The 19,272-nt window shown below is 45.8% G+C and overlaps 1 protein-coding gene across 1 annotated transcript in view; it reads left to right on the top strand.

Annotated features, from left to right (window-relative positions):
• Window positions 1-19,272, top strand: part of Cacna1d (calcium voltage-gated channel subunit alpha1 D) — a 162,155-nt gene that overhangs the window by 36,527 nt on the left and 106,356 nt on the right. Inside the window, exon 8 of the mRNA XM_052190314.1 lies at window positions 487-590. Within this exon, the coding sequence (XP_052046274.1) occupies window positions 487-590 (104 nt within the window). The remainder of the gene's footprint in view (window positions 1-486; window positions 591-19,272) is intronic.

Here is a 19,272-nt window from a genome sequence, read left to right as displayed (position 1 = left end):
GCTAGAGGGACGAGTGGGTGGGTACCAGTCCCTTTGTATTGCTTTCTCTTCTTCAGAGCCCTTTCCTGGAACCACACCAGCTACCAAGAAAGCAAGCCACAGAGAGATTATTGACCAGGAATTAATTAATCAGTATTGTTGTTTGGGATTTAAATAATTCCCCTTGCTTGGCCTTTTGTCTGTCCTAAAATGAGATACATTTATAATTGCTTTCTTGGTCTGGATCCAAATACAATGCTCATTAATTGGCACAAAACTGCTACCAAGTGAGTGGTCTGGACTGACTTTGGAGAGTCTCTTCCTGAAGATTTCAGCATGGGGGGTTGCCCTGCCCGGAGGAAAACTGAGCAAGAGTAAACGTTCTTTCAAGCCCTTTCCATGGAGTGCTGACCTCCACCCAAAGCCCTGCGTGGTCCTGCAACTGCACCCGGGGCTCTGTTCTTTAGTAAATAGATAACTGATAACTGATCTCCTTGCCTTTTACAGGTTAATGATGCGATAGGATGGGAATGGCCATGGGTGTATTTTGTTAGTCTGATCATCCTTGGCTCATTTTTCGTCCTTAACCTGGTTCTTGGTGTCCTTAGTGGGTAAGCAGCTGGTGGACCCCCGTTGCACATCTCCCTGCCACCATGCCACGTGGGGAGCAGCGCTGCGAGCCTCCTGGCTGCTCCCCGGTGGCTTCCCTGCATGCCTTTGGACTTTGATGCCCCCTCTGTGTGCTGCTTTTAGATTGAGTTGTGATTCTTCCTGGCTGTATCTGTCTGTGAGATTCCGTGTTTCCTATGCTTGCCAGGCACTGTTAACTTAATGAAAATGTTTCCCTTAGAGGAGAATTACAAGCAAATGAAAGGCTTCCTAGCTTTGGTCTCCCCCAGGGAGGGAGTTTGGTGTCCCGTGGGTTTCATTCCATTAGTACATGACCTGGTCCTCATTAGTCACTCCCAGAGCATTATAAATAGTGGTGTTTTGGATTTTGTGGTAAAGCCTAGATTGGTACATAAATAGGCAGCAGTTCCAAGCCCTGCCTTCTGAGGTTGGGCTGCTTTTTTAGCCTGGCTCATCACTATGTGAGCCACGCTTTGGATTCAGTGTTCAGCCTTTCCACACATGCTCTCTACGGCCTTAGGAGTCCATCATTTGGTTACCATTTTGAAAATTCATCTTGTTTACTACCTATCTCTGGATTTACCCTCCATCTCTCAGGTTCAGGAGAGATGGGCTTGGGAAGGGCCTCGGGCCTTGGGCTGTGCTCTGCAGTGGCAGGCGATGGTTTTCTAGAGCCCCTGTGAGCAGATGGGAATCTCAGAATCTCTAAAGTGCTCCAGAAAGTGGAGGAGCCCCATCAGAGTGGCGGGGCTCTCTCCAAAGCAGTTCCGTAAATGTGGGTTTGATTTTGACCTGAAAAACTGTTTCTCATCATTAGAGTCTTATGTAATTCTGTCTATGATGTTGTCTTATAATTAGGATGAAATATTTAGTTAAAAATTGTATTTGACTTTAAATGAGGTTACTAAAATGTCTTAAGAATTCAATATGTAATGTTTACAATCTGAACAATTTGAAAATTTAAAGAATAGTAATATAGTCAACTTTTAGCTCAAAACTAAAACAACAGCAGCACATACACACACTCAGCACCAGCATATACAGCATTGCTCTGAACAGCCCAGAAGATACCCATGCGCCCTCCCTTTGGCCCTAGTCACCGCACTGAGTCTGGACATTCTCAGGAAATCACACTGATAGACTTGATCCCAAGTGACCTTATCAGCTCACTGGCTTTATCTTGCTCTTTCAGAGTCTGGATCTCAGGGACGCGACATCTTCATGTATGCCGAGTTAGTAGAGTGAGCTGTATCTCGGTGTTTGGAGATGCTGTCTTTTACAGAGCAGAAAGAAAGCACAGCTCAACTATCCACCTTGACCCCCTGCCCACCTTCCTCCAAAGCTGCCTTGCCGTGAATTGAGTACAGGCAGTTCTATACCATGGGACACACAGTCATGAAAGTCCCTTATCTAGAAGGGCAGTGCCTCCCTCCCTCCCTCCTGTGAGAGGAATTAGGCACTGAGACTAAGCAGGGGGTGAGGAAGTGGTACCCAGAGCCCATCTGAGCTCTCTACTACACACTGCCAACATTAAAGGACCTTTATCCTTGACTTTATTGTTCATTTTGGATCTCTCTTTCTCTCTCTCTCTCTCTCTCTCTCTCTCTCTCTCTCTCTCTCTCTCTCTCTCTCTCTCTCTCTCTCTCTCATTTTGAAACAGGGTCTTAACTCTGTAGCTCAGGCTAGCCTAGAACTTACTGTATAGCCCAGCCAGGCCTTGGACTCAGAATGATTTTCCTGGATGCTGGGGTTAAAAGCATGAGCTGCCATGCCCATCGACAAGACCTTCCTCCTTTTGCGCCTCTGTGGCCTAAGGTTGGGGTCAGGATGGATAGAGCAGCAGTTATAGTTGGAGAAACTTTGCCACAGGAACTACCCATACAAGGCCAGCACCCGCAACTGTGTTGTGAGTTCCTTGGCGCCCCGTGTCTCCTTAACCCAACTAAACTGACGGAGGCCATGGAAACCACTCATTTTAACAGTGCCAGGGACATGCCTTATCTCTAGTTCCCCCTCCCTGCGCAGGAACTGTTGCCTCTGGCATGTTGAAGCAGAGATATAAGCCAGCCAAATCCTGAGGTGTTTAAAAAAGCAGAAGATAGGGGCAGGAATTTGCTGTTATGACAGGGCCTCACATGAAGCCTAAGAGGAAGACCCCAGAGCCAGAGGGTTAAAAAAGCACAGATTCTCACCTAGCAGTTTACTGAACTGTATCTTGAGGGGAAATAATACGTTTTTGAAAGGCAATTATTTTTATATCAAAAGAAAAACGATGAAGGAGAACCCAAATGGTACTTGATTGTTAAAAAGCAAACCTAAAGATTCCCTGTCAGCTCATGCTGGGCCCAGACTCCACAGGGGTGCACGGTCCTCTCCTCCCTCCCACCCCCAGGCCACTTTGGTAAGAAATGCTGTGGCAGGCTCCAGGCAGAGTCAGAGCTGGATCCACAAAGCTCTGTGACCATCGTTCTCCCAGTTCCTGATAAAGGCCTGGCTCTGGGCCCGAGGCCAGAGGTGCCAAGGTGTCGAAGGCACAGACTCTAGCCTCCCACTTAGGCTATAGCCTGAGATGTACAGCCAGTCCACAGCAGGTAGAGTTGGGGACTCTCCAAGGAGACCCCTGAGCCCGCAGGGCCTGCCTCATATCCCAGGGTTCCCTGACCCGCTCCCACTGCCTGGGCCCTTGTTTCTCCATTCACAGTTTTTGCTGTTATAGTTAAAGCAAACTTAAAATTGTTACTGTAATCTTAAGGTTCTTCATAATGTTCTTTTTTTAGGGAATATTAGAGGTGATATAAAGCTAGGACACAAAATGTCATAAGACACTTCTGTGGCAAAGCCCTTAAGGGACTCGCAGACTAACAGGTGTGGTCTCAATAACAATGAACTCCAAGTGTCCCAGGGTAGGAACCTCAGCCAAGATCTCAGGCATTAATACCTTCAATTGAGGACTCACTCGGAGACAGTGACAGACTTGTGTCTGAGACTGAGCCCCCCCCCCCCCCCGTGTGTGTGTCTGTGTGTGTGTCTGTGTGAGAGAGAGAGAGAGACAGAGAGAGAGAGAGAGACAGAGAGAGAGAGAGAGAGAGAGAGAGAGAGAGAGAGCACCTCTTACTGTTCAGTCCAGCCTGACCTCAGGATATCCTCCTGTCTTGGCCTCCAGAGTGCTGGGGTAATGAACACGTACCACAGTGTCTGGATGTTAACCCTTTTTAAGATTCGGCTTATGCTTCTATAGCTCCTTCCTTTAAGTATGACTGTGGCAGTCTGCTGTAATCTACATGGTTATTTTGGGGTTCTCACATTTTTGAGGCATTTGCAGGCTGAGTCTCTGAAAATGCTGTCTGTTTTGTTTCGCTTCCCCCTCAAGGTGAAGCTGAAGCTTGTGAATTGCGTGCTCTGTGAGCACGGGTGTGGATGGCCGCACCTCTGCTCTCAGCGCTCCGTGGGAAGAGCTGCGACAGACAGACAGACAGACAGACAGCCGGTAGGTAGCTAGGGCTGTGGCTTAACATTTGGTTGTCCTTGATGATCCTTGGCGATCCTATGATGGGCAAGAACTCAAACGACTGCCTCCTTGAGGTCTGAGGTCCAGGTAGCTGACGGATGTGTTATCCTCTCACTTGGTTGTTTTTGGCACATGGGAGCCGCTCATTTTAAAAGCTGCTCCTTTAAACCTGGCACTCTCAAGGGTTGCCTCTGTGTATCTGCACATCAGAGAGCACGGTGCTTATGTAACGATAGGGTTCTCCAGGGGACAGTGGTCCTCGAGGGTGGGAACCGGCTTCTCAACTTCAGCACCCACCTATGATGCTGAGGTTTGAGTGGTCAAGGGAGACTCCCTAGACTCCTGAAGTCCCAAGGAAGCCCAGACCTGGCCCTGCCGGCATCCCAAGGTCACAGTGGCCTCAGTCATGCCCATCTTTAGTCTCTTCTTCCCTAATGCAGATATAATCCTGTCTTGCTCCTGGCGTCCTGGGGGGGCTTGAAATCAGCCAGTAAATGTAGGGCCATGTGAAGAAATATTGCAAGGCACTTGCTCATCTAGCACATTCCTTACCTTCAACCCACAGACCGTGCTCCACTCCCAGCCCACCCTGGTAACGTGGGGCAGTCCAGGGAGCTCCATGGAAATCTCAAGAGGAGAAAATTTTGCACTTTTTTTGGGAAGCAAGTTAAGAGGATATCTGTTACGGGTGTGTATACTGTGGTCTGTGCCACCAGGAGATGGCCATGGGACATAGGAGTCCTTCGCATCAGTGGCAGAGAGTGACATTTGCGAAGCAGTGCTCAAGCCCAGCAGCTTAAATAGCTGCGTGAGCCTGCTCTGCCTTTCCCGTCCGCGTGGCTGGGGCCGAGCCCTTCCCCCTTTGAGATGACTTTCCTCACGGGTGTGTCTGCCCGTGGAGCCTGTGCAGGTTCCAACCTCGTGGAGTCCAGGGAGCCCGCCGCCTTCAGAGAGCTACGGAATGTAGACCCTTAGGGGCGACTGTCAGGAAGGCTCTAGGGAGAACAGACCAGTGATCTGGAATAAGGCAGAGTGGCCGTTCTAAGCCAAGACAGGTTTATACTAGTGAGAAATCAAAGCTATATAGCATGTTCAAATGTTTTATTATGTAAGCATGTAAATAATGGAAGCCAATTGTGTCTAAAATACATTACTACATAAACTCCCTCCTGGGCCTGCTTGAAATAATAGGTTAAAGTCATTCGTCATGGTCTGGGAACTCAAGGCTTTTGCTAACATCTTCCAAGAAATATTTAAAATAGCTCTTCTGAAGCAAGCTTTGTATGTTTTCAGGCAATAAATGTTCTTCATAAGCCCCCTTTCAGGACATAAAACTAAATGTAAACTGAGCCAATGTGTCTGTGGTTTCAAAACCAGTGGGCTCTAAATTAATTTTGTGTGTATGTGTCTGTGCGCCCTGGTAAGCCTCAAATCTACCAAGTCACAGACTTCTTTTAAACTCACTGAGCTTTCTCCTCTTAGAGGCCTGGATTAGTTTCTTCTGTTTGCTATGACCAAATGCCTGGTAGAAGCGCCATAGAGAGGAACGTTTGCCTGGCCTCATGGTTTGAGGGGCACAGTCCGTGGTGATGGGGAAGGTTTGGACATGAGGCTCTCTCATTGTGTCTGCCTCAGGAAGCAGAGAGATGCGCCCAGCTTGCCTTGTCCCTCTGTGTGCAGTCTTCAGTCTGCACAACAGGGTGGTGTGACCTTCAGTCAGGAGGGATCTTTTCTCCATAGTTAAACTTCTCTGGGAAAACTGTCACAGAGTTATGCCTTCAGAGCAATCCAAGTCCAGTCAAGTTGACAGTGGAGATTAACCATCACCAGGCCCCTTTATCTTAACTTGATGAGTTTGGGGACAAACAGGGTAAAGCAAAACATTGTAAAAATAGATAGATAGATAGATAGATAGATAGATAGATAGATAGATAGATAGATAGATAGATAGATAGATAGCGAAGGCGATTTTCAAACCAATTCGTCTTTCTGAAACTTACTTCCTAGACTTCATTCTGAAGACATAAAACTCAAGGCCCAGACAGAAATGATGCACGGCTGCTTTGGTGAAGCCTCAGCTTCCTAAATAAAGATCGATGGTTACAGAGAAAATGGGGCAGGAAGGTGGTAACATCCCTGGAGAGACTGAAAACCGCACTATGTCGGAATTTTGCAGGATAGAGTCGAGCTTACAGCATGGGGAGTTGGTCCTTGGTAGAGTTTATGGCATTGTGAGTTAGGAAATCTCTGCTGCCTTCTTGGATATTGTCTTACTGGGCAAGACACCAGGGGGAGGGGAGTCTCTTTTGGGTATTTTCTAAAATGAAGACCAATGCCATGGGAATAGTGCTTCTACACATTTTTTATGACAGTTTCAATCTTGCTACTGAAACCACCTATTGATAAAGAATGAACAGCAGAATTTTACATTCATGTGTCTATATCTCTGACATAGCTCTATCATAGAAAAGCAATCAAACTGTTGTCAAAGTTAAGAGGGATCACACCCAGGTCCTGAGATAACCACCAGCCCATCTTGGAAAACAGAAATGTAATGTGCTGAGTTAATGAGAGCCCATGGCTTGGACAACAAAACCCCTTTGGCAAATAGAAGTCTAGCCTTACCCAGGAATGGTAGCTTATGCCTTGAATCTCAGCACTCGGGAGGCAGAGGTAGGCAGATCTGTATAAGGGTTCAAGACCAGCCTGGTGTACATAATGTGTTAACATGACAACTGGGCTACATAGTGAGAACTGTCTGAGACAAGGGGGTGGTGGAGAACTCCTTAGAGAGACTACACTCAGGTGTTTTCTTCTGCGTGGAATCCCAGCGACACCTCTGAGGGTCACTTTAAGCAAAAGACTTCAAAATATTGCATAATTTTCACTTGGGTTGGATGAAGCTGTCTGGGAAACCTGTCTTCATAGCTGGGTGTCCGCCTTTAACTCGGGGATCATGCTGTGAGTGGAACTGATGCTGATGTTGGGGTGCTGAGGGGAGCCACGGCCTTTTAGGAATGTTCTTGGTTTGGCTTTGGTAAAGTAAGAAGTTAAGCCCCAATCTGGCTTTAAAGGGAAAAACACCCGTTTCTCTTTCCCAGTAAAGAACCAAGCTAACCATGCATATCTACTCTGGACATTACGCTTTCTCGTTGCATAGCTGACCCCCAAGCTGCGTGTCCCAAGGTCCCAGAAGTGCACAGGCTGGTAGCCACACCTGACATCAACAAGCAAGTGTGACCTCTCTGCTGCTGGCCGGCAGCTGCTGTTTCCATAGAAATGGCTGTCTGATCTGATCAGTGAGAAAGTTTTCGCTGATGCATGTTCCATCAAACTGACGCTTGTTTCCCTGGCAACAGCAGTGGACAGCAGCCAGGCTCTGGAAACAGACTCAGTAGAGCACTCACTTGTCAGAGGCGGCTATCATCTGCTCCTGACCACACTGCCTTTGATAACACCTAGCAGAGGCACTGTTGACCTCGCGTGCCCTCCTGGGCATCCATCTTGCCCGTGGCAAGCTGTGTCCAAAGCAGACGGTCAGCGATCTCTCTCCATCTGCACTCATTTTGCTTTGTGGCTCGGAAGGCAGGGGGTTGTTGAGGGCAGCAGTACTGCAGAGCCGACTGTTGAGTGTGATCTCAGTCCTAGGGGAGTAGAATTCATTACGGTGATTTTATGCACAGACTCAGCTCTTCACAAAGCTGGTGATACCTTAATGGTTGAAATTAAAGCCATAATTTTCATGCGTTCCTCATCCTGCCGGTGGCAGTCACAGTTGCCTACAATGAAAAGGAAGTTTATGAGTTTAATAACTTGACTTCTTGTGAGGAACGTATCGATGACAGTCTCTAAGAGGTTACTGCCATCTTCTGCCAGATCCTTTTCTTCTGTTCGGTGTTCTTATATAAGCTAGTAAAATTACTTTCCTGGCTCAGGTATTGTCTCTGTAGGACAGCTTGGTAGCTTGGTATCTATACGAAGAGAGCATGTCTACCGTATGTGGAACTTCTCCTTGTTACAGCTCAGCCTGTTTCTTCTTGGGGTTTTGATTTTATTTCTGTACATATATGCATCTGAAGCACAAGTTTTACCCTACCCATGTGACACAGCGTGCGCAGGTCCCACAGCACAGGGCAGAGCCGTGAGCGGGTCTGGGTAGGTTGTTTGCTTGGAACGCCTCAAAAATAGCATTTTCTTTAAGAGAACTCTTTTTCTGAAGAAGAAGGGGGTTGGGAGTGGGGGAGCCATGCAAATCATGGCTGTCTCTTTGGGAAAGAGCTGAGGCACGAACCTGCGGTGCTGGCACAATGCGGTTTTAGGCGTCCAGAAGTGTGGGGAGCCACGTGCAGTCTCCATGGGACTCTCTGAATGACTTTTCTTTAGTTTTCTGGAACACAGTGACTTTGTCTGGAGGCAGCACTGAGTGGCTGACCCCTAAATAGTCTGTGCCATCTAGTTAGGTTCAAGACAGACAAGACAGAGTAGACAGTCTTCTTAGATTCATATTAATTCTCTCTCCTTCTCTCCTATTTAAAAAAGAATGGCTTTTCCCTTTATCTGATGAGTAATGTTTGCGTGCCCACACAGAGGATCTGTGTTTGCCAAGTGCTACACTAGCCACTGTGGTTACTGTAATGAGTTCAGAGTAAAGACCTGGGCATGGTAATACTTGCCTGCAATTCTAGCACAGGTATGTAGACATGGGAATCATGAGTTCAAGGCCAACCTGGGATATATAGAAAGGTGATTTTTTTTTTGTCTTTATGAAACATGCTTAATCGAGAAGATAAATGTATGATGAAAAACCTTTAGAAATGCTCTGAAACTAAGGCAGGCCATGCTGTGACACAGCTACTGGTGCATGCTGGAGGCATGTGGCAGTGTCCTGGAGGACTGAAGACTGAAGAAATATCCGTCATAGGCAGCCATGGTGCAGGGGTTGTGGACGCCACTTTCCCGTCAGGGCTGGACAATGGGAAGAAGCAGAAGACATTGGAGAAACTAACCAAAGCTGGGAAGGCAGAGACCGGGGACCTGAGAGCTAGGGAGGCAGAGACCAAGGAGGAGAGACTGGCCAGCAGAGCTGAGATCTCCTGGGCCCTTGTAGAGTCTGTGGTAAGCTTTAGTCGTGGCTTTGATCATATGATTTGGTAGAGAAATTACAAAACTTTTAATCAAGAATTGGTGTGATTTAAATTTGAAATTTATAATATTCACATGTCTTCAGATTACCTTTAAAAATGGTCCAGGAGCGAGCTTGTATTGCTAGTCATCTAGAGAGATTCATAGAGAGGTGATAATGGAGATTTAGCAGATGTTATTTGTGGAATCCAGCTGGTAGGCATATAGGTGGCATTCATTCTGTGATCCATTATGCTTTCATGAGTGTTTGAAATTTTTCTTAGTTTAACGCTGGAAAATCTGTATATAAAAATCACCATAGCAGCATTGATTTGAATGGACTTAGTATAAAGGGAGTATATAGGAAGCAAGCCTAAGGCTACTGTGAGCCTCTTCCAGCCACAAGGTACGAATGGTACAGATTGGATATTTCACTATAAAGAAGTATGAAATAGCAAAAAAAAAAAAAAAATGCAATGTGACTGTTTTCAGAAAATGGACATGGGCTTCACAGTGTTGGGACCCATAGCTCCAGAAGTTCCTGTCTTCGTGCCTGGCAATGCTCTTAGAACTGTTGTGGAGAGAATGCCAGTCCGTTTGTGGAGGTGCAAAGAGCAGGCAGGTCTGATAAGACAGAATAGGGAGAGACATTGTCAGAGACAGGGCTCCAGAAATCTAAATAGAGGTCCTCTGACATCTTTGGCCATGTGCATAGCTAATTACATGCCATATCAAACTCACTAAAGCCTGTCATAAAATAGCTACTGGAGAGCCCAGTGCTGGGGTCAGACCATAATGGGTAAACCTTAAAGACTGTATGTGGGATTTGAAGTGAGACTTTACGAAAAGAAGGCATTAGCAGGAAGCCACTTTCACTATAAAAACAAACTCCGAAAAGGATCAGACCAAATGCCCAATACATTAGACTTGCCAAAGCAAAAATCAATACTCATTAAAGAAAGAGCCAGAGTGCAGCCATTCCCCAAATATTTCATCTCATGATCAAAACATTGAGAAAAGAAGCAGTAAAACAGCCACAGTGAAGACACACGTCAGGAGGTGACAGGAATATTGCACTAGGTGATCAGGCTTGAATTGTTTTAAAGCTGTTCAAGAAATTAAAGGAAAGGATTTGCACACCACACACACACAAAAAAAGATAGTGCATATTAGCATAGGAATAACACCATGTCTGAATATGGTTGGGAAGCAGAGGGGAGTAGTTGAGTGAAGGCCTACAGATATGCAGGTTAGTAAAGGGCAAGCTGGTGACTGCGAAGTTGGAGCCACAGAGAAAAAGAGATGAGGAAGGAAAAAATAAAAAATGCAAATAAATAAATTTAATAAATGGAAGAAAAACAGCAATCCTAGGTATATCAAAGACAGATGGCCAAAAGTTAAGGATAATGCTTCAAAGGACATTAGATGGAGAGAATTGACCCCAAGGATGTCCTCCAGCCTCCACACTCATTTACACATATAACCAACATACGCACGCGTGTGCACACGCACACACACACACACAATTAGGTGGATGAAATACATTACATGTTAGAATATGATAGAATTCATTGACGTGGCCTTTAGACACAGTGAAAAGCAGGCACAGTCTGATGAACTCTGACATCGTTGAAGAGCTGAAAGGACTTGTAGGCACAGATCAGTGCTAGAGTGTTTGCCTGACAGAGGACAGGTCAAAGGTTCAAGCCCCAGTTTTGCAAAGACAAAGAAAGATGGTTGAGAAGCTGAAAGAAACTCTCTGGAGCACCAATAACTCCTCAGAAAAGGGAAGCAATACAGGACAGCAGTGCACATCTTTATTCCCAGCACTGGAGAAGCAGAGGCAGGTGGATCTCTGAGAGTCCAAGGCCAGCTTGGTCTCCACAGTGAGTTCCAGGACTGCCAAGACGACATAGAGAAACTGTCTCAAAAAAACAAAACAAAACAAAACAAAAAGGTTAGATCTGGGGAAGAATTTTTTTTAAAAAGTTAAGTGACACAAGATTTCAAATAAAAGCCAAGAAAATTAATTGATCAACAAATCTACACTATAAGAAATGGTATATATATAAAGGAAGCTCCTTATGCCAAAAGAATATTAATTTTAGGTAGAAACAATACACATTTTTAGAAATAAGCACCCAAAAAACCCCACAAATGTAAAGATAGAGTTCCCCCCTCCCCCGCTCACTTCTAAATTTCTTGAAATGATGTTATTTAATCTAAAAAGTAGCATCAAGCTCCCATGGAGAGTGTCATGGGCTTGCAGGGAACCACAGCAGAGACAGGGAAGGTGGGAGGGACTAGGGGAGCCTTGCTGTGTAAATCCCTAAAATAATCATATGTTAGAAGATCAGCATTAGGATTGCCATGCTAACGTAAGGATGCATGGCAATCTTAATATTTTAAAAATAAAACACAATGCCACAAGCCATAAAGAGAGTAAAGGAAATACCAAGCAGCCAAGAGACCCAGAGTGAGTTAGCAGAGCAGGAAAGGCGGATGAAGTGCATGCAGTACCGAAACTAAACTAAACTAAAGCTCAGCACTTGGTGTGGTGGCTCATGCTTGAAGTTCTGGCCCTGGGAAGGCTAAGGCAAGCAGATCATAAGTTCAAGGCCAGCCTGAGCTATATAGTAAGAATTCAACTCAAGAAAAACAGACAGTACAGGTAAAATAGCAAGATGGCAGATGGTAAGCCTCATCAAGAACTGAATTCACTGAAATTGACTGTGCCAGTTTAATTAGACAGAAATGGTTATACTGAATAAAAATGCAAGGTGACATAAAATTTGACACAGACTCCAAACATAGGAACAAGGTTAATATTAAATGTCACCCAAAAAAAAATTGGACTTCAATACAAGAAGCAGTTTTAGAAATAGGGCAGAGAGAGGTGGGGCAGAGAGGCATATGGGGAGAGGAGAGCAGAGGGAGGGAGGGAGGAAGAGAAAGATAGAGACAGAGACAGAGACAGAGAGACAGAGAACAACCTGCAATAACCAGGGCTATTTCATCAAGATGCAGTAATCCTGCATGTTTGTTCTTAGTAACAGATGCAATATGCTTAAAGCCAGACCCGTCCAAATTACGTAAAACACTGGTGAGCCCACACACGTAGATGGAAATGTTTGTGATGTCTTGTCAGTAATTGATAGAGTAAGGAGATTAAGAAAAATAGCAAGTATCCAGATTATAACTAGGTTAATAACTATCAAATAACTACATGATTGACTTTATCAGAACACCATGTACTGTTCTTTTCAAGAACAAATGGAACAGCCACAACATGACTATTAAAAAAATATTCACTGAATCTCAAAACAGAGCTGGAGGGAAGGCTCTGTGGTTAAGAGTATTTGGTGCTCTTCCAGAGGACCTGGGTTCAATTCCCAACATGGTAGCTCATAACTATCTACACCCCAGTTCCAGGGGATCTAAGGCCCTCTTCCGGCCTTCATGGCACCAAGAATGCATGTGCTGCTCAGACATGCATGGTGGCAAAACATACATGCGTGTGAAATAAGATTTAAAACAACTCTGAAGGTTGACTCTCTGTGGTGGTTTGAATAGGTTTGGCCCCTATAGACTCATGTGTTTGAATGCTTGGCTCACAGGGAGTGGCACTATTAGGAGTTACAGTCTTGTTGGAGTAGGTGTGGCCTTGTTGGAGGAAGTGTGTGACTGTACGAGTGGGCTTCCTAATGCTCAAGCTCTGCCCAGCGTGAAATCAGTCTTCTTCAGCGGCCTTGGGGTCGAGATGCAGAACTCTTGGTCCTCCAGCACCATTTGCTGCCATGCTTCCTGTCATGATGGTAATGGGCTGAGCCTCTGAAACTGTAAGCCAGCCCCAATTAAATGTTTGCCTTTATAAGGGTTGCCTTGGCCAAGGTGTCTCTTCACAGCAATGAAACCCTAACTAAGACACTCTTTAAAAGCTTGTTTTTTTTCTTAGGGTCTGAAGATGACACATTAGGCACTTGTCACCAAGACTGACAACCTGACTTGGGTCCCTAGGACCTCTATAGTGGAAAGAAAGAACTGACAGCCACCAGTGGTCCTCTGACCTCCACATGCCCAGAATGGCAAACACTCCGACATAAACAGCAAACAGATGGAATTTTTAGAAATTAAAAACAAACAACAATAATGAAAAAATATGCTTTTCTAACTTTTATAGCTTTAAGAGAGAAATCAATGACCACCTATTTATAAAAATCTCTTAAATATTTTGTAATTAATAAATCTCTACCGTGACTCACTACCAGAAATATTTGAAAATACTTTAAATAATATTGAGTCCAATATCTTGTGATTTATACAATCCATCTAAGGCAGTATTCTGGGGGAAGCTGGCTGCTGCATCTGTAAGGAAGCCTTCATGTGACTCCCTGTAAGTGCAGAAAGCTCCACTGGCCATTTAGTTCTGGCTGCATTGTTAATTCTCAACAAATGAGAACTACGCAAGAACTTTCACAATCTGGAAACCATGCTCTACTGCAGTGGTTCTCAACCTGTGGGCCGCTACTCTTTGAGGGGCTCATATCAAACAAATATCCTGTATATCAGATATTTACATTACAATTCACAACAGTAGCAAATTTACAGTTATGAAGTAGCAGTGCAATAATTTTATGTTTGAGTGTCACCACAACATGAGGAATTTATTAAAGGGTCGCAGCATTAGGGAGGTTGAGAACCAGTACTCTATAGCAACCTGTAGCTGACATCATGGTTAATGTTTGAAGACTAATGACTCTTCCCAAGATTAGTAGCAAGGTGTGGATAAACCTATCAGTCCACTTATTCAACACTGAACTGATAATACTAAGCAGTGCATTAAGGCAGAGAGAGAGAGAGAGAGAGAGAGAGAGAGAGAGAGAGAGAGAGAGAGAGAGAGAGAGAGAGAGAGAGAGAGAGAGAGAGAGGAGAGAGGAGAGAGAGAGAGAGAAAATACAGAAAGACTGGGAAGAAAGAAAAATGTATTCATAGTCAGCATGCTTGCTTATAAGGACTAAAGAGGCCAAAACCTTATTGGAATTAAAACCAGCATATAACAAGGTCACAGGACACCATGTCAGCACACATGAGTTCATTTTAATTTTCCTATATAAAAAACTGTAGGGACCATCCAAAGGGCTGAGAAGCAGGCATCAGGGCATGTTCGTGGTCCCCTAAAAATAGACTGAGGGTTTGGGAGAGGTTGCCACTCTGTGGCAGCATCCCAGAGGGCTGAGAAAGGGCAATAGACTTGAAGAGAAGACTGAGCTGGTGTCAAAGCAAGCTCAGAGGAATACAGAGATGATGGGGCCTATGGGGAGCAGGAAGCAAGGGCAGAGAGGAAGTGAGGAGGCCACGTGGTAAGTGTGGGTCTCACAAGCTCCTGTCTCAACATACACAAACTGGAATGCTGGGTCTCTGCACTGAGGTCTCCACACCCCTCATCTGGCTTACAGCGCATGTGGCTGTGATCTCTACACTGGTCTGGGGTGTGGGGATGTGTTTGTCAGCTTCTTGTATTGTATGAGGAGGACAAGACATGAGAAGTCAAAAGTCCTGGCTCCCCTCAGTCCCACACTTCCCAGAGATGTGACTTGAGCCATCACAGTTCACTACTCTGTACCGAGGCTTTCTTGTCCTTGAAGCCGGACAACCTCTTTTCCTGCATGTTCCAATCTTGCTACACAGCAATGGTGCAGAAGAGTGGATGTGCAGTTTTTGGCCCCTGCTGAAGAAGCACAATCTCTCCTTTGAGTTGTGGATACTGTGCAAGTATTGAATGGTTCTAAACTCCATCTGAACTATAAAACTGAGATAGGGTGAGGAGAACCCTGGAGCACGGGATGCTGTTAGGAGTGGGGTATGGAGATGAAGGTTCAGACTTGGGACATCCTGTGGCCAGTGCTTCTCTGATGAGAAATGAAATCTGTGGGGTTCAGCCCTCAAGCTGGGGTGGAACTGTGCGAGGCCAGGCATAGAACTCCTGCTCATATCCTTGTTATGTGGCAGCTGGGGTTAGAGCCAGCCACCAGGCTGCAGGCTTCATTCCATTGCTCCATTTGATCGCCTGGGCTCCTTTGGTACAGTACGAGGTCTTTGCCTCAGAATAAGGCTCTGAAGATTCATGTAGATAAATCAAGACCCAGAGAGGTCCCTCAATTTCCTTAAAGTGACACAGCTACAAGAGGCGAGGCTCATAATTAAATGGAAACCTGTGATTCTCCAGAGCCCAAGCTGCTTTCTCATTGGCCAGGAGCCCTCTCTGTGCCTGACAAGGGGTATTCCTGTGGCTCCGCCGAACCTCCGAAGAGGCTTAGTTCTTCATGCTCTGTCATGCTGAGTGTCTTCCCAAGTCTAACTACCCAAAGCAGAGTGAATAGCAGATTGTTTTCTAAGAACTCGGGCTCCCCCACCAGCATGTGCCTCGTAAGTCTACTGGGAACAAGTCCCTGTGGCTCTTAGTTTTTTTTAAGGACAGCTAACTGGGAAGCACATCTTGGGGTCCTTCTCCTCTGCCATACAATACTCTTGCCTGCATTTTCTTACCGTTTTGCTTTTCGTTGGGGGACTCCTCCTGAGAGCGGTGCCTGCTCCCTTTGATGTAGCTCACCAGATGGTTGGTCATTTCCACAAACAGGGTAGGAAATGGGTTAGCCCAGTATTAGCCCCCTTGGGTCTTTGTTGTGCATCTATAATTGGATGCCCTCTCTCCCCGCTCCTGTGTTGCTTATCTGGCTGCTTATCTGTGGCAGGCAGTCTGACTGGGCCTTCCACACAATATCCTGTTTTGGTTCATAAAAAAAGATGTGTCCTGAGACCACAAGTACCTTTAAACATGTTTATATGTTACAGAACTGCCACCCTCCCATGTCACTCTTCAGTTACACACTTAGTATGTTTTTTATTAAAATAACAGCAGACAAAAACTATCTGACAAGTCTACTGAGGTATATATATAATAAATTATTTATTTACTTTACATCCTGATCACACTCCCCTTCCTCACAGCCCCACCCTCACAGGTTTCTCCCCCTACTCCCCACCTTCCCACAGGAGGGGACACACTCCTTGGGTACCACCCCACCCTGGGACATCGGTCACAGCAGGATGAAGCACATCCTCTCCCACTGAGACCCAACCAGGCAGGGGAAGGGGATCCAATAGCTGGCAACAAAGTCAGACACCGCCCCCCAGTTCCAGTTGTGAGGGGACCCACATGAAGACCAAGCTGCACATCTGCTACAAATGTGTAGGGGTCCTAGGTCCAGCCCGTGCCTGCTCTAGGTCGGTGGTTCAGTCTCTTGAGACCCCATGGGCCCAGGTTAGTTGGCTCTGTAGGTAGTCTCTCTGGCTCCCTCGATTCTGTCCCCTCCCCTTCCACAAGACTCTCCAAGCACCACTGGATGTTTGGCGATGGGTCTCTGCATCTGTTTCCATTCGCTGATGGACAGAGCTTCTCAGGAGACAGTTATGTTAGACTCCTGTGTGCAAGCAGAACACAGTATTGTTAATAGTGCTGAGGATTGGCTCTCAGGTTGGACCAGTCTTTGGTTGGCCACTCCTTCAAACTCTGCTCCAGCTTTATCCCTATTCATCTTGTAGGCATGACAAATTTTGCGTTGAAGGTTTTGTGGGTGGGTTGATGTCTTCTTCCTCAGAAGTCCCACCTGGCTGTAGGAGGAGGCCACTTTAGTCTCCATATCCCCGCTGATAGGAGTCTCAGCTACAGTCACCTCATAGACTCCCCAAAACCTCCCCACTCCCGGTCTTCAGTGTCACCCAGAGATGCCCCCCCATTGGTTGCTGTTCTCACTCCCACCCTTTCCCACCCAGTTCCCTCCCTCCTTCCACCTCCGATGACTGTTTTGTTTCCCCTTCTGAGTGAGATTCATGTGTCCTCCCTTGGGTCCTCCTCATTACTTAGTGGCTTTGGGTCTGTGGACTATAGTGTGGTTTTCCTGTACTTTATGACTAATGTACACTTAGAAATGAGCACATACCATGTGTGTCTTTCTGGGTTTGGCTTACATTTCTTAAATAGAAATATTTAAAGGACTTACAAAATACATGGTGATACTAGTTTGATTCATCTGATCACGTGATGGACTTGAGATTTTTAATAATGCTGTGGGGTATAGTTTCAGATGATGGCAAGTTACATGGGCACTCGTGTCCAGACTCTGTGTCCAACACAGAGTCATAGTATCCACATCTGTGATATCAATGTCATCGAGTTAATATCCTTACGTACAGAAACATCTGCTGATTGATCTGATTCTTATTGACTGGTCAGGCCTCGTGATGCGATCCAGCCCTTCCTTTGTAGAGTTTACAGACTGGTATGTGAAAAAAATGTTAAATAACTAACTTCATCACTGTGAAATGAGTTCTACAAATGCAGGACTCTAACCCAGGGGATTTACAGGATGTCAGAGAAATGTCCTCTTCTCTGCCCTAGCCCAGGACATGGTCTCAAAAACACTGCAGAGGGACCCACTGTCATGGAAGAACACTGAGGCTTGAGAGAATTTTAGGATGATTGAAGATCATTTCAAGGAAGCAGGGGTTAGAAATGAGGCAGGACAGCCGGGGCATTGGCACACACACACACACACACACACACACTGTTTTAACCCTGGGCACTGCCCAAGCCAGTATGTCATGGGAAGTCCCCGAGTTCTTCTCGTGGCACATATGCTGACCCCAGGGTTTTCTGTACAACAGTCATTGTAACCTAGTCACCAAGAGCAGTAGACACCTGCTTCCAAAATGGTTTGTCCTCCTCAAAGATGGAAACGGCTTCCCTTTTAAATCATCTTCACAGACTTTTATGTCAGGAAAGTATGAAAGACTTGAAGAGGAGAGGTCATTTCAAGATAAGCTCATACCAGATACCACAGGAAAATGCTAGAAAACATGGTGCCAAGAAATACTGAAGCCCTAGATTCATCCTGGAGTTTATCTCAGTCAAGATTCCTCAAAGGTCAGCCGTGTTTCCTTGTTAGCCCCCCTCCTGCACATAGGTACCCCTGTTTTCACTGGTTCCTTTGGAGAGACAGAATTCCCAACGCACTTGTTGACACTGTGCCTCACAGTGTCCAATGATGTGTCCTGTTAGAGTAAGCTTTAGGCCCCTCCACTGATGCCATCTCCACAGGAACAGTTCCTTTGGAAGAGTGTGGGGTCCCGAGCCCCTACCCTGCCTTGAACTATGTACCAGATGCAGAGAGACCATGCTGCTGAGGGTTACGGGCCTCTCTGGGTGACAGGCTTCTCAGGGTGAAGGGGCTCATGGAACAAACACAGTGCTTCTGATGAACTTTGACCTAAACAAGTATGATTGCTAAGATTCCTTTGCCCTCTGTGAAACATCACATATTCCTGCTAACTCTTTCCACAGTGTTTTCTTGAACGAAGCCTGAACTTTTGTGTTCTCCAAAATGTGAGTTGCCGGTGCCAGAATAATCTTCGAATGCCTTAACTCATCCCTCCCTGCCTCCTTTCTCCCTTTCTCCCTCTCTGTCTTCATTACTTCCTTGCTTTCTCTCTTTCTGTTTTAGGCAGGCTCTCATGTGGCCCAGGCTAGCCTTAGATTTGGTATGTTGCCAGGGCATATCTTGAAGCCCTAATTCTCCTGCCTCTGCCTCCCATCTGCTAGACTACAGGTGTGGGACCACTCCCAACCACACTGACTTTCCAATCTCTGCCTTTCCCCTTTTGTCTGTATATGTGTATTATTTAGGGCTAAGGAAGGTTGCTTTCTACTGGGGGTGGAAGGAAGGGGTCGGGGAAGCAACCTTCCTCTTCCCCCTTGCCTTCACTTGTATAAATGCTGCGTTTGGTGTTGGATGAGTTTCTGAGTCCTTTATTCCACTAGAAATCAGAATTTAATGGTTCTGTTGGCTTTTCTTGTCCTAGGACTAGTGACTGAATGTATGTGTGGATATAAGGGGAGTTCATCAGCTTGCCTTTCATTTATGCAAGTCTGGTTAAAAAAGCAAGCAAGAATAAGCCCTGTCTCTAAATTAAGACGA

This window comes from Apodemus sylvaticus, chromosome 8 (assembly GCF_947179515.1).
Source record: "Apodemus sylvaticus chromosome 8, mApoSyl1.1, whole genome shotgun sequence".
Taxonomy (NCBI): Eukaryota; Metazoa; Chordata; class Mammalia; order Rodentia; family Muridae; genus Apodemus; species Apodemus sylvaticus.
The sequence above is the reverse complement of the archived record's forward strand: the minus strand, read 5'-3'. Positions and strand labels throughout refer to the sequence as shown.